The sequence below is a fragment of the Canis lupus genome, unplaced genomic scaffold (genome assembly GCF_011100685.1).
Source record: "Canis lupus familiaris isolate Mischka breed German Shepherd unplaced genomic scaffold, alternate assembly UU_Cfam_GSD_1.0 chrUn_S1610H1801, whole genome shotgun sequence".
In the NCBI taxonomy this organism is placed as follows: Eukaryota; Metazoa; Chordata; class Mammalia; order Carnivora; family Canidae; genus Canis; species Canis lupus.
The window spans coordinates 36,071-49,492 of record NW_023330451.1 but is presented as its reverse complement, the minus strand read 5'-3'; the positions used below and the strand labels follow the sequence as shown (position 1 = coordinate 49,492).

General features: G+C 40.7%; 1 protein-coding gene and 1 long non-coding RNA gene across 4 annotated transcripts in view; one reads left to right on the top strand and one right to left on the bottom strand.

Annotated features, from left to right (window-relative positions):
• The window catches only part of LOC119878427 (vacuolar fusion protein CCZ1 homolog), a 30,847-nt gene that overhangs the window by 9,897 nt on the left and 7,528 nt on the right, over window positions 1-13,422 (bottom strand). For all 3 annotated transcript variants that reach the window (XM_038589052.1, XM_038589053.1, XM_038589054.1), the window contains exons 8-10: window positions 8,335-8,416; window positions 6,203-6,264; window positions 5,808-5,919 (exon numbers count right to left, since the gene is read on the bottom strand). In XM_038589052.1, the coding sequence (XP_038444980.1) occupies window positions 5,808-5,919; window positions 6,203-6,264; window positions 8,335-8,416 (256 nt within the window). The remainder of the gene's footprint in view (window positions 1-5,807; window positions 5,920-6,202; window positions 6,265-8,334; window positions 8,417-13,422) is intronic.
• Window positions 3,801-11,770, top strand: LOC119878429. The gene is made up of 3 exons (XR_005386864.1): window positions 3,801-3,900; window positions 9,470-9,696; window positions 11,625-11,770. It is a non-coding gene; the product is annotated as an uncharacterized LOC119878429 (long non-coding RNA).

Below are 13,422 nucleotides of genomic sequence, written 5' to 3'. Positions count from 1 at the left end.
GCTAATAACACATGGTTAGGTGGAAACAGATGCCCTTATTAGAGATGCAAATTGAAGCATTTATGAGTGAAATGACATGATCTAACATGCTCTAGCAAAGAACATGCAGGGAAAACAGATCAAAGATTAGCATATTCTTAATTAAATTAATCTGTGTGATAAGTGCCTGGGAATTCACTGTTCTGGTCTCTATTTTTGTGTATGTTTGAAAATTTGCACGAACATAGTTAAAAAAGCCCCCAGCAAAATGATGTTCCCTTGTCTCCCTTTTTATGAGTGAATGTGACAGTTGTAACATGAGCTACAGCAACCAAGACCACAAATCACATAACTCGAATTGTTTATCAGTGGATACTATATACATGGTACAATGCAAAAATAGTCACACAGAATACGGCCTTAGGAGAAAAAGCCACAGAGCTCCTCCTGAGGCCTGTTCCAACAGGCAGCCACTTCTAGCCATTTCAGACACCAGGGCTCTACCACTGTGGCCTTCAAATGTCACACTGAATCCCTACTCATGTTACGACAGCAATGACCCCCCCATTGGCTTTCTTCTCCCTCCCTGTGGTTTAGAGCCACTCCAGCCTCCCCACTGGTCACCTTACAGCTCCAAATGGCCCACTTCTCATGCCACAGTTCCAGGCACAAGCTCCTGGAAAACAGCTGCATTTTACACAAGGACACTTACCCCATCCACCATCGGCACCTCTCCCCACATCCACCTCTCGAGCCCTAGCAGCTATAACTTTGTTTTCACATACTTAAGCACACCAGCACTATTTTCTAAGTGAATCATAATTATCAACTGCTTATAAACAGGTTGCAAAACTGATGGATCACAGGCAAGTTCCAGCCAGTATGTTTCTTTTTGTGTAACTTTGACTTAGATACCAATGAGGTTTCCTACATAAATTCCCAATTCCAGCCTCTCCTGAAATATCAGGACATCTGAGAGCACCAGTTCTGCATTCCAAGGTGCTACCTAGTGGATGTGAGTGGCCTCTGGCCTCCTTGTGACATGGTGTTTCATAGCCCCCCATACACTAAAGCCCCATCTGTTTATGTCTGCCATCTGCAGGGTTCCTATAGGCAACTGCATGTGTGACTCCTTCCAGGTTGATTTTTTTTTTTTTAAGATTTTATTTATTTATTCATGAGAAACACAAAGAGAGAGACAAAGACATAGGCAGAGGGAGAAGCAGGCTCCTTGCAGGGAGCCCGACGCAGAACTCGATCCCTGAAACTTGGGATCATGGCCTGAGCCAAAGGCAGACACTCAACCGCTGAGCCACCTAGGCATGCCGGTTGATTTAATAAGTACCTTTCATGTCCCTTTTTAAAAACTTGAAGAATTTCAAATACATAGAAAAGCACATAGAACAGCATTATGAACCCGGCAGACCATCACTTCCCCAATGACTGGCAGCTGAGGCAGTCCTGCCCTACCTACATGTTCATCTCAGACACCACATCAGTTACTCCTGACACACATCAGTAGGTACCTACAGAGGACCAGGACTCAGGAGCCCATTCAAAATGGCAGTATGTAAAAAAAAAAAAAAAAAAAAAAAAAAATGGCAGTATGAGGAGCTCCACAGATCTCAAACACCATAACTGGAGAAAACTGTAAAAAAAATGTTAAGTTTCCAGAGGGAAAGTGTCCTAAGGGCAGACAGCAAATGGAGTAATGTTTCTTTAAGAAAACCTATAAAATCTGAGTATTAGCAGCATCAGTCTTTATAACTTCAGAGCCATCAACACATACGTTAAAAACAAGGAAGATCGCAAATCAAGAACTTAAACTTCCATTCTCAGACCTTGGAAAAAAGGTAGAGCAAACTAAACCTAAAGCAAGAGAAGGAAGAATATAACGAAGATCAGAGCAGAAATAAATGAAATCGAGAACAACAATATAAAAAAAGCAACACCAGGAGTTGGTTCTCTTAAAAGATAAGCAAAATTGAAAATCCTTTAGCTAGACCACCTAGACCAAGGCATAAAGAGAGGAGACACAGGACACCTGGGCAACTCAGCAGTTGAGCAGCTGCCTTCTGCTCAGGGCGTGATCCTGGGGTCAGGGATCAAGTCCCACACTGGGCTCCCTGCAAGGAGCCTGCTTCTCCCTCTGCCTATGTCTCTGCCTCTCTCTGTGTCTCTGTGAATAAAAATAAATAAATAATTTTTTTTAAATGGGGGGGGAGGAGAGGAGACACAAATCACTAAAATGAGGGATTAAAGAGGAGACATCACTACTGATTTATGGGGGAAAAGGGATTTGAAGGCTATAATACTATGAAAAATTATATACGAAACAACTCAAAACAAATTCCTAGTAAGACACAAACAACTGAAACTGACTCAAGAAGAAATAGACAATAAGGCACAGAGTAAGTACAGAGACTCTTTCACAATGTTAAGGTTTCCAACAAAGACAAGCCCAGATGTAGATGGCTTCACTGTGAATTATTAAAAGAATTAACAACAATCCTTCACAAGCTCTTCCAAAAAACAGGAAAGGAGGAAACAATTCCCGACTTAGCTTGAGGCTGGTAGTACTCTGATACCAAAACCAAACCATAACTTCAAAAGGAAAAAAACACACAGGCCAACAATCCCTTCAGGCCCCAAGCCCACAGGCATCAGCAGGCCACTGGAGGGCTGGAGACTAAGGCCAGTGACACGGGCAGTCAGGTGCATCTGTGTGGCCAACATCCAGTAAAAACCCTGGATGTCAAGGCTCCTGTGAGCTTCCCTGGATGTTCGTACTACATACACATCATGTCACTGCTGGGAGAAACAGGCCCTGTGCTGTCTGCACAGCTTCACCAGGAGAGGACATCTGGAAGCTTGTGCTGGGTGACCCTTGGATACTGCCCCAGGTGCCTCTTCCCTGGACCATTTTTCATGTGTACTCCTTTGCTGTAATCAACTGTAACTGGGAGTGTACTGGCTTCTCTGAGTCCTGTGAGTGCCTCTAGTGAACTCGTGGGCCCAATGGTCTTGGGGGCCTCTGAGCTAGCAGTGTCAGGAGCGAGGGTGGTCTTGGGGACTCCTGAGCGAGTGTGGGTCAGGAGCGAGGGGTGGTCTTGGGGACCCTTGCACTTTGCAGCTAGACACCACTGAATTGAATACATTAAAGGCGCTAATTATACAGTATGTAAATTACATCTCAAGCTGTTTTGAAAAAAAATTTTTTTAAAATAACCGTGATGCCATCATCCTATTAAAAATTCTATCTATTGATTGACTCTAAAAATGGAAATTCAATAAACAACAGAGTGTACCAGGGTATTTCTTCCACTTGGCTTCAAAGTCATTCCCCTGAGTCATTCAGAGGATTCTGAACTTGATACAGAATTGGACTTCTCCCTACTTCAGTTATGGCTCATTTTCAGACACATCTGTACAACTTCCCTGGAATTCTGTCCTCCTGTGCCATTCCCTCAACATTTGCTCAAATCTCACAGATTATTTTATGAACGCAACATCTATTTGTTCTGAAGCCTGGGCACCCAGAGCGGAGCCCCCTTCCTCTGTTCCACTGCAGGAGTCACTGAGGTGCTAACTTCATCACAGACCTGGAGCTCTATCACCTCAAGCCTTCCTCTTACTATTTTCATGGGTTAGGGCCACTCTTGTGGATTCTAAAGTGTTCTCATTCATTGTTTCCTGATTCTCACCCGCAACACCACACAAACCCGAAGGACAGATGCACGAAGTAACCTGAGACTTTTTACCATTAACACACCTCTCTTCCATCTCACCTGTGATGGAATAGTTTGGCTCAGCAAAGAATTCTACACTGAAAATCATTCTCTCTCGGAACTTTGGAAGTTTTCCTTCCCTAACATCTGCTGCCTGTAAGAAAACTGCTGCTAATGCCGCTTTTATTTACAGGTGACCTGATTTTCCTTTTGAAAGCTTCTGGGATCTTCTCTTTATGCTTCTGAAACTGCTAATTGTGTGGGTTGGAGTAGGTCTTTTTGATTCACTGTGTGAGACATTCAGTGGGCCTTTGCTAGACGTATCCTCATCATACACCTGAATAATTTCCTCTCATCCAACTTTCTGTGAATCAGATGTCGAGATCCCGCTCCCCCATCTTTTCTCCATATTTTCATCTCTTGTCATTTTATCTTATATCTGAGGAAGGGCAACTTATCTTGAACCCTTCTGATCAAGGGTTCTCTTGTCAAAAATTTTATTTTCAGGAGACAGGCTGGGGGGGTTATTGTTTAATAGGTATAGAATTTGGGGTGAAGACGAGTTTTGGAAACAGGCAGTGGTGACGGTTGTACAATACAGTGAATATAACTTAAATGTCACTTAAGTGGTTAAAATGGCAAGTTCTATGCTATGTATATCTTGCACCAACAAATAATTTGAACAATTATGTTTTCAATTAACCTGAATTTACTCTAACCCTGACTCTTTGATGTCCTCCTGTTTCAGTCCTATAGATACACTTCTCTGATCTCTGTGGATGCTAATTTTTAGAAGTTCTCTCTGTTTCAGAGTTATTTTTGTTTCTCTCAAGATCTACAGTTTTATTTTTCCAAACACATCAGGGAGGGAGGCTTTGTACTGGGTCCAGGATGAGGGCAGAAGTCCTATGGGCACCCACAATCACCACTTGTTCTCAGGTGCTCATACTCTAGCTGAGCTAGGACTCCCTGGATTGTTTTTCTTTGAAAGGACCCTTGACTTTCACCCAGGGATAGGTGCTCAGCTGCCTGTGTGTGTGTGTGTGTGTGTGTGTGTGTGTGTGTGTATAAGGATGGAAAAAGGGGTGCCTGGCTGGTTTATATATAACACTTCACTTACTCCCCGCTTCTTTCCAGGCTCACTTCCCAACTCCTGCCCCCTTCGGTGCTGTCTCCAAGCCAAGAGCTTCTCTGCGCTTCTGTGGCGGCAAATGGGCTCTTGCCTCACTGCACCCTGTCCACTCATGTCCTTGGCCACACTTCATCCATCATCCTCCCCTTTTCTGCCTTCCAGGGAGAGACAGATCCCTTGTAATCTGATGTTCACCTCTGCTCTGTGCTCTCATGCCCTCATTTCTAGGCCTTTAGAAATTAAAACATAATTATACTCTCAAGTGGGGAAGAAGATAAATACACATGCTTAGCCTTCTTTCTTGAACCAAAACCCACCTTTTGAAAAATCAATCTAACATATCTGAGTTATAACGGAGATTATAAATCAGCAAGTCTTGGGACACCTGGGTGGCTCAGATGGTTAAGCATCTGCCCTCAGTTCAGGTCATGATCTCCCAGTCCGGAGATTAAGCCCGACGTCAGATGCCTGGCTCAGCAGGGAGCCTGCTTCTGCCTCTGCTTGTGCTCCCTCTCTGTATCTCTCTGTCTCAAGTAAATAAATTAAAAAATCTTAAAAAAAAGAAAAAAAAAAAAAGAATCAGCAAGTCCTTGGCTTTCTAACCCATGAAAGCAGCATTCACTGACGTGTGGCCAGGCCCATATCAGAAGGCATCTAATGACAAGCAACACAATCTTTGATGGCCTCTGATTGATGAGCACACAGGACTTCAAATGTTTCTGAGGCACAGCCTCAGACAGTGTCAGAGTGATTCTTTCACTAGCCAACAAAAGTATTGAAAAGGAGTTGAAAGTAAACCCACTGTTCCAGAGGAGCACTCATTTTGAATTTTACAGTAATTAGAACTTTTAATATCTGTTCTGAGAAATATCTGAGAGGTATGTAGGCGCACACACACTTGTGCACATGTGCAACAAAGATTTGCTTTTGTACTAATCTGTAACACTGGCAGGAAAAACAGTTGTTACCTTATAAACAATTAAATGCAGTGCTTCATAAGTGTCATCTGTATTTACAAAAATTTTGGGGAATCTGCATTTTGCTTCTGGATCATTAAGGTTCAAGGGTCCAGTAAGAAATCTGAAAAATAAGCATGGAAATAATTCAATTAGGTAAATGATAAACAGGAATATATAAAACAGAACATATTCCCACTTTATATTCATTTTTTTTGGAAGCTAGACACCACTTTGAAAACACCAAATCAAAGTATGATAAAGTTTTAATTCACTGGAAACAACAGAATTCCCTTTACTGACTACTGCCAATAAATAGCACAAAGGTAATTCAGTGCTGATGATTTTACCATTGCCAAAAAAGATAATAAAATTCAATACCATACATCAAAGAACAGAAGTTCTACCTTCCATAATGTTGAAGATTTCCTGGCATCTCCGCCCTTACTGGAGAATCCCTTCCTGCCAGCTGTAAACAAATTCAATGTTGAGAAATAGATTATTAGATTTTCTCATTTCAAAGCTTTGAAAACAACATTCATATCTTCTAGTTGGCTCCATGCCATTTTCCTGTATCATTTGCTCATATTCCTCTCCACCAAAAAAAGGGAGGGAGGATTATAAGAGGTACATAAAGAATGCACTGATGTGAACCAGAATGATCAGAACTTCATCATATTCTCAATTCCATATACTGATTTAGTTCCTTGAATAGCAATAATCGAAATTTCCCATGTGGTTAATGTATGTTAGAGGCAATGACCACCTCATGGGACCCCTAGAGGCACCACATACTTCACATTTTTTTGTTGTGGAAACTCAAGTTAGAAGTTCCCCAGGGCACACAGCTCCTAGGTGGCAGGGCCAGGTGTCAATCCCAAGCCTGTCTAACATCAAAGCCCCTGCCTTCAGCCATGACATCACGCCTCCTCAGATTTGTATTTGTAGCACATCCCTAACAGTCTTTGCTGAAGATGTGCTATTTCAATATGCCCAGGAAAAGGAAAAAAAAAAAAATCCAAATCTAAAAGTCATTTTAGCTAAAACTTATTCTTCTAAAAAATTCTGACATTCTTCCAGTCTATATAAAATTTTAGCATATAACCCCACGCAAAAAAAAAAAAAAAAAAAAAAAAAAAAAAGAAAAAAGAAAAAAACATTCTAAATCCAGTAATAAAAAGTATATCCATCTCTCACATAGTCTGTCCTGAGAAAAAAAAGACCTATGTGTCTACACTCACAATGCTGTATATTTTGGCTTCCTATTTTATAAGCACAGCTCCTTGGGCAGATAATAAAGTACCAAATAGAACTTTCTGTTGTGGCAGCTGCACTGTCACACATGGAAAAGCCTCCTGAGAGTGTGGAGGTAAGCAGGTGCTTTAGCATCAGGCAGACCCTGAGATCAAGTCCTGGCCCTGCCATTTACCAGCTAGGTGACCCCACATACATCATTTAAACCCCCCTCACCTGATATCCTACCTGCAAGATGGGGATAAGGTATCCTACTCAGGATGGTTGTCAGGATGCTGGGAGATAATGCACATTAGCTGGCCACTCAGTCCAGCGTCTGGGACACAGTATGTACTTAAGAAACACAAGCCACTGTACTCAAACTGCCTAGAAAGGAACTACATGCAGGACTAGGTCCTTCTTAAAATCCTACTTTCAATTTCTTATCAAAGAGATTTTTTTCCTGTTGTTTCAAGTCACAGCCTTGGGCGGCCCCAGTGGCTCAGCGGTTTAGCGCCGCCTTCAGTCCAGGGCGTGCGTGATCCTGGAGACCTGGGATCAAGTCCCACATAAGGCCTCCTTCATGGAGCCTGCTTCTCCCTCTGCCTGTGTCTCTGCCTCTCTCTCTCTCTGTCTCTCATGAATAAATAAATAAAATCTTAAAAAAAAAAAAGTCACAGCCTTAAATGGAGGGAAGGGAGGGAGCGAGCAAGTGCATGCATGCACCTGAGCCAAAATGGTTTGTGGGCTATGAATATTTTTTATCTCCAACCTAATGAAAGCTGCAAAAGGACATTTTGGGGAAGGCTGCAGTACTACTTACAGGTCTCTGCAGAAAACTGGGAAAATAAGTATCACAGAGGAAAAGCAAGGCAAGCAATAGGACATCTACTTGAATGATATCTCATGTTTGTAGGTGACAAGATCACAGGATTAACCTTTGTTCTGTCAAAGATCCTGGGTGTTTTCAAATTCCCAGAACCCTACCTAAAACCCTCTACTCAGTGAACTGCTCCTCTTAAAAACAGACCTTTGCAATTGTGTTTGAACATAAAAAGATGAAGAAGAGCTGACATACGTGGTTTTCTGTGCTAAGGGATACACAACCAAATAAATATCACACTAGCAGTGTAAAATATAGATCAGAGCTGCCCCTGCCCCCACCACTATGTTACTTCACTCTCTCTTCTCTCCCCCCACCCCCCGCCCCGGTGTCCATGTGTATGTATACATATAACATACATACACATAGACACAGACAGAGGTGTTGGGGGGGAGGGGGAGGAGGACTAATGCCCGGACATACCTCAGGTTCGATATGCCTTGGAAACAGAGATGTGGTGAGGTATTTGTATAAAATTCTCATGTCATCTTGTTCTAACCCACTCCTGAAACATCAGAAAAAAATGGTGTTAAAAAGCCTGGAACTGGTCTTCCGTCTCCTGTATTTCTGATCATAATAAAACTCCTCTTTTGTCTTGTTTACATTATACCCAGAAGTCCTTTCCCTGACTGGGAAATTCCAAAATCAAACCAAAGTTTGGCACCAGCATTCTATCTTGATCCAGCAAAGGCTACTACTATGTCATCTTGTATTCTATATGCCATTTTAAACAAAAAGTCACTGGTCTGATTTGGTTTGACTTGATTCTCTGCTTAAATTCCATATAGGATTCTTCAGGGAGCATTAATAACCACCACGCTCCACTTCAGGTAGCAGATTTTCTTTGCTTTCCAGGCTATATGAGAATGCCACACACTTTCAAGAGCCTCCTGGGAAATACTGGGATGCTGTAGATGGGGAACTTGCTCCTGCCAGGTCTCAGAAACTTATGTGGATTTTCATTCTATGACCTCAGTGTAGGCAGAGAGGCGAAAAGAAAGAGACAAACTTTCACGTAAGTCTAATCTGAAGTGAGGCAAGAATAAGTAGCACTGTGGAAACAGTGCTGAGACACCAGCAGGCCTCAGACCTTATTTGAGATCAGTTTTCTAGGTAGGGATATAAACAGACCATGAGTCTGTGTCTGGTTTTTCTATTTGAGACAACTAAAAAAAAAAGAAAAAAAAATCCCGTGATGAAATCCAGCTTTATATAAATCAAGCCTCTACATCATATTCCAGAGGCACTCTCTTCTTTTCCTAGTGAAACCATCTGTTAGAAAAATCTGGCTTTCCTTAACAAATAACATGCTGTTCCCTTCCTGAGACTCTTCCAATGCTGTCTCAACCCTTCCTCTGCCACCTCACTCCTTTCCAGATTCAATTTTCATAAGGTCTTGTCCACAACTAAAATTATAAGGGATGGAGCCCTAGCCCTTTATGCAGGTTTGTTTTGTCTGTCCTACAACAACTCTAACTCAAAGTACTATACAGCCAACTGGGCAGATGGAATCTCCAAATCAAACACATGAAAAGTCACCCACTTTCTTCTTTTGCAGAAATAATGGAGGTAAGAAGAGAGAAAGAGGAAAACAAAACAGGTTCTGGATGTTATCTTCCATCCAGACATAGTCAGAAGTACTGGTGGGGAGAGGCTGTCGATGATAGGTAGAAGACAGTACATAAAGAACTATGTGCTGGGCAATTTCTTCTGGAGCTGCACTTCCAGTAAGAGAAGCTACTGGGCACATCTGGCTACTAAATGTGTGACATGTGGCTCATCAAAGTGAGTGTAAAACATACACTTGATTGTTAAGATTTAGCACAAAAAGAACAGGTCATTAATAATTTATGTTTACGTGTCCAAGTAATAAATTTATAATAGTTCATTAATAATTTAAGCTTTTACATGTTGAAATAATTTTAGGTATACTAGGCTAAAAATTAATTTTACTAGTTTCTTTTCATTTGAACGTAGCTACTAGGAAACTTAAAATTATATATAATGGCTTGGACTACATTCTTTTTAAGATTTTATTTGAGAGAGAGGGTGTGAGCAAGTGAGCAGGGAGGGGCAGTGGGAGGAGCAGAGATAGAATCCCAAGCAGACACCTGCTGAGCACAGAGCCCAACACAGGGCTTGATCTCACAACCCTGAGATCATGACCTAAGCTGAAATCAAGAGTTGGATGCTTAACCAACTGAGCCACCCAGAGGCCCCTGCACTAGATTCTTAATGGACGGTGCTGTTCTAGACCATAGGACACCAAGAAGAAAAAACTCTGTAAAAGCAGCCTGTAACTGTTCAACTGTGCATTGTGATTAGGGCTTTATCATTTTACTTCAGATTTAATGCTAGGCATTAAATAACTTGGTACTGGTCTTCTGGATAGAAAACTTAAAAATAAAAATACTTGGGATACCTGGGTGGCTTAGCAGTTTAGCGCTTGCCTTTGGCCCAGGGCGCAATCCTGGAGTCCCGGGATCGAGTCCCATGTCGGGCTCCCAGCATGGAGCCTGCTTCTCCCTCTGCCTGTGTCTCTGCCTCTCTCTATGTCTATCATGAATAAATAAATAAAATCTTTTTAAAAAATAAATAAAATAAAAATAAAAATACTAAGTTGCAGGCAGCTGTTCAGAGCAAAAAAACCCCAAGTAGGTGATTCCCACTTTGCCTACAGAAAGGCCTGCCCTACTTGTAGGATCTCCATGAGCTCGGACCACAGCAGGCCTCTCTCCAGTGTCTGCCACTCCTATCCCTACTTCTGCTCCCCTATAAAAATAAATGAGGCAACAATTCGTTATAATTATGGAAAATGTTACTATTGGAGAAAAGTTCTTTAAAAAAAAAAGGTAAATTTAAAAGTTCCTTCTTTAGTGCAAATAGATAAATAAATAAAGCAAAAAATCCCTGCACTGACAGGTCCAAATGATTCAGGACTCCATCAATGGTTCACATCACACAGACAATAGCCCACTCATGTTCAGAAGTATAGGGGTTCTCTCAAAGTCTCTCAAATATGGTTATTTAATACGAATAATTTTTTTCTTAAAAAAAAAAAAACTTTTCTTCAGCTTAAATCTCAACTGATCCAATTTGTGTGCAATGCAGAATCCTTCATATCAAGATCAGTTTTGTCTACAATACAGATGTTATCGTCATGTATTAAATATAAAATAATCTAGTCAAGCAAGATCCAAGGGGATGGTCAACTTTGATGAGCTTAAGAAATACCTAAAGCATTTATTCATAGAAGCATTAGCCCCTGGAAGGTAAATCAATTCACTAAAAAGAAAATTCTCTCAGGGGCACACAGGTGGTTCAGTTGGTGAAACATCTGTCTTCGGCTCAGGTCATGATCCCAGGGTCCTGGGATCAAGCTGTGTTGGGCTCCCTGCTCTGCAGGGAGTCTGCTTGTCCATCTCCCTCTGCCCCTCCCACTGCTTATGCTCTCTGTCAAATGAATAAATTTAAAAATATTTATTTATTTATTTATTTATTTTTATTTATTTATGATAGTCACACACAGAGAGAGAGAGAGGCAGAGACATAGGCAGAGGGAGAAGCAGGCTCCATGCACCGGGAGCCCGACATGGGATTCGATCCCGGGTCTCCAGGATCGCACCCTGGGCCAAAGGCAGGGGCCAAACCGCTGCGCCACCCAGGGATACCATAAAAAAATATTAAAAAAAATTTTTTTTCTCAAAAAACAGGCCAAGAACTCTGGACAAGAAAAATGACTGACATCTTCCTACCAAACAGCAGTAATGTCTAATCCTATCATGGTCACTGCAAAACCAAATCCATCCATTAAATGCAACAAAGTCAAGAACCTAAAAGATATTTTCTACTAATTATTTGCTTTAAGCTCACAACCATTTACCAAGTACCTACAGTCTATAAGGTTCTGGCCATGTCCTGGGACAGATAAGAGTTTCTAACTTCAATCAGAAAATTTCAAAACAATATAAACAAGTAGTAAATTGAACCCAATAATATACTTAAAAAAAAATCATTCACCATGATCATGTGGGATTTATTCTCAGAATGCAAAGGTGGTTCAATATTCACAAAACAACATGATACATCACATCAATAAGAAAAAGCATAAAAACCATATAATAATTTCAATAGATGCAGAAAAAGCATTCAACAAAGTACATCTATTCATGATAAAAACCCTCTGCAAAGTAGGTCTAGAAGGAACGTATCTCAACACAATAAAGGTCATATAGGAAAAACCCACAGCCAACATCATACTCAATGGGGAAAAACTGAGGAAAGCCTGGGTGGCTCAGTGGTTGAGCGTCTGTCTTGGGCTCAGGGCAGGATCCTGCGATTCTGGGATGGAGTCTTGCACTGAGCTACCTGCAGGGAGCCTGCTTCTCCCTCTGCCTATGTCTCTGCCTCTCTGTCTCTCGTGAATAAATAAATAAAATATTTTTTAAAAAATGGGGAAAAACTGAGAGCTTTTCCTCTAAGGTCAGGAACAAGACAAGCATGTCCATTCTCACCACTTTTATTCAACATAGTACTGGAAGTCCTAGCCACAACAATTAGATAACAAAAAAGAAATAAAAAGGCATCCAAGTTGGTAAGGAAGAAGTAAAACTCTACGTGCAGATGACATGACATTATATGTAGAAAACCCTAAAAAAAAAAAAAAACACCAAAAAACTATCAGAACTGATAAATTAATTCAATAGTCACAAAAATCAATCTATAAAAATTTGTTCTTTTCCCATACATAAATAAGAAGAAAGTGAAATTAAGAAAAGAATTGCATTCACAACTGCACTGAAAACAATATAATATCTAGGATTAAATTTAACCAGGGAGGTAAAAGACCAAGACTCTGAAAACTATAAACCACTGATGAAAGAAATTCAAGACAACAGAAATAGATATTCTATGCTCATCGAATGGAAGAACAAATATTGTTAAAATGTCTAGACTAAAAAAAAAAAAATGTCTAGACTACCCAAAGCAATCTATACATTTCATGTAATCCCTATCAAAACATCTACAATATTTTTCACAAAACTTGAACAAACAATCCTAAAATCTGTATGAAAGCAGAGAATACCTCAAATAGCCACAGTAATCTTGAAAAAACAAAACTGGAGGTATCATAACTCCAGATTTCAAGTTACATTATAACACAGTAATAATTAAAACAGTATGGTAATGGCATAAAAACAGACATATAGATGAGTGGAATAAAACAGAAACTCCAGAAATAAACCCACAATTATATGGTCAATTAACCTTCACCAAAGGAGTGAATATCCAATGGGGAAAAGATGGTCATTTCAACAAATGGTGTCAGGAAAACACAACTGCAACATGCAGAAGAATGCAACTGGACCTCTTTCTTACACCATACACAAAAAGAAACTCAAAATGGACTAAAGACCTAAATGTGAAACCTGAAACCATAAAAATCCTTGAAGAGAGCTCAGGCAGTAATGTCTCTGACATCAGCTGTTGCAACATTTTTCAAGATATGTC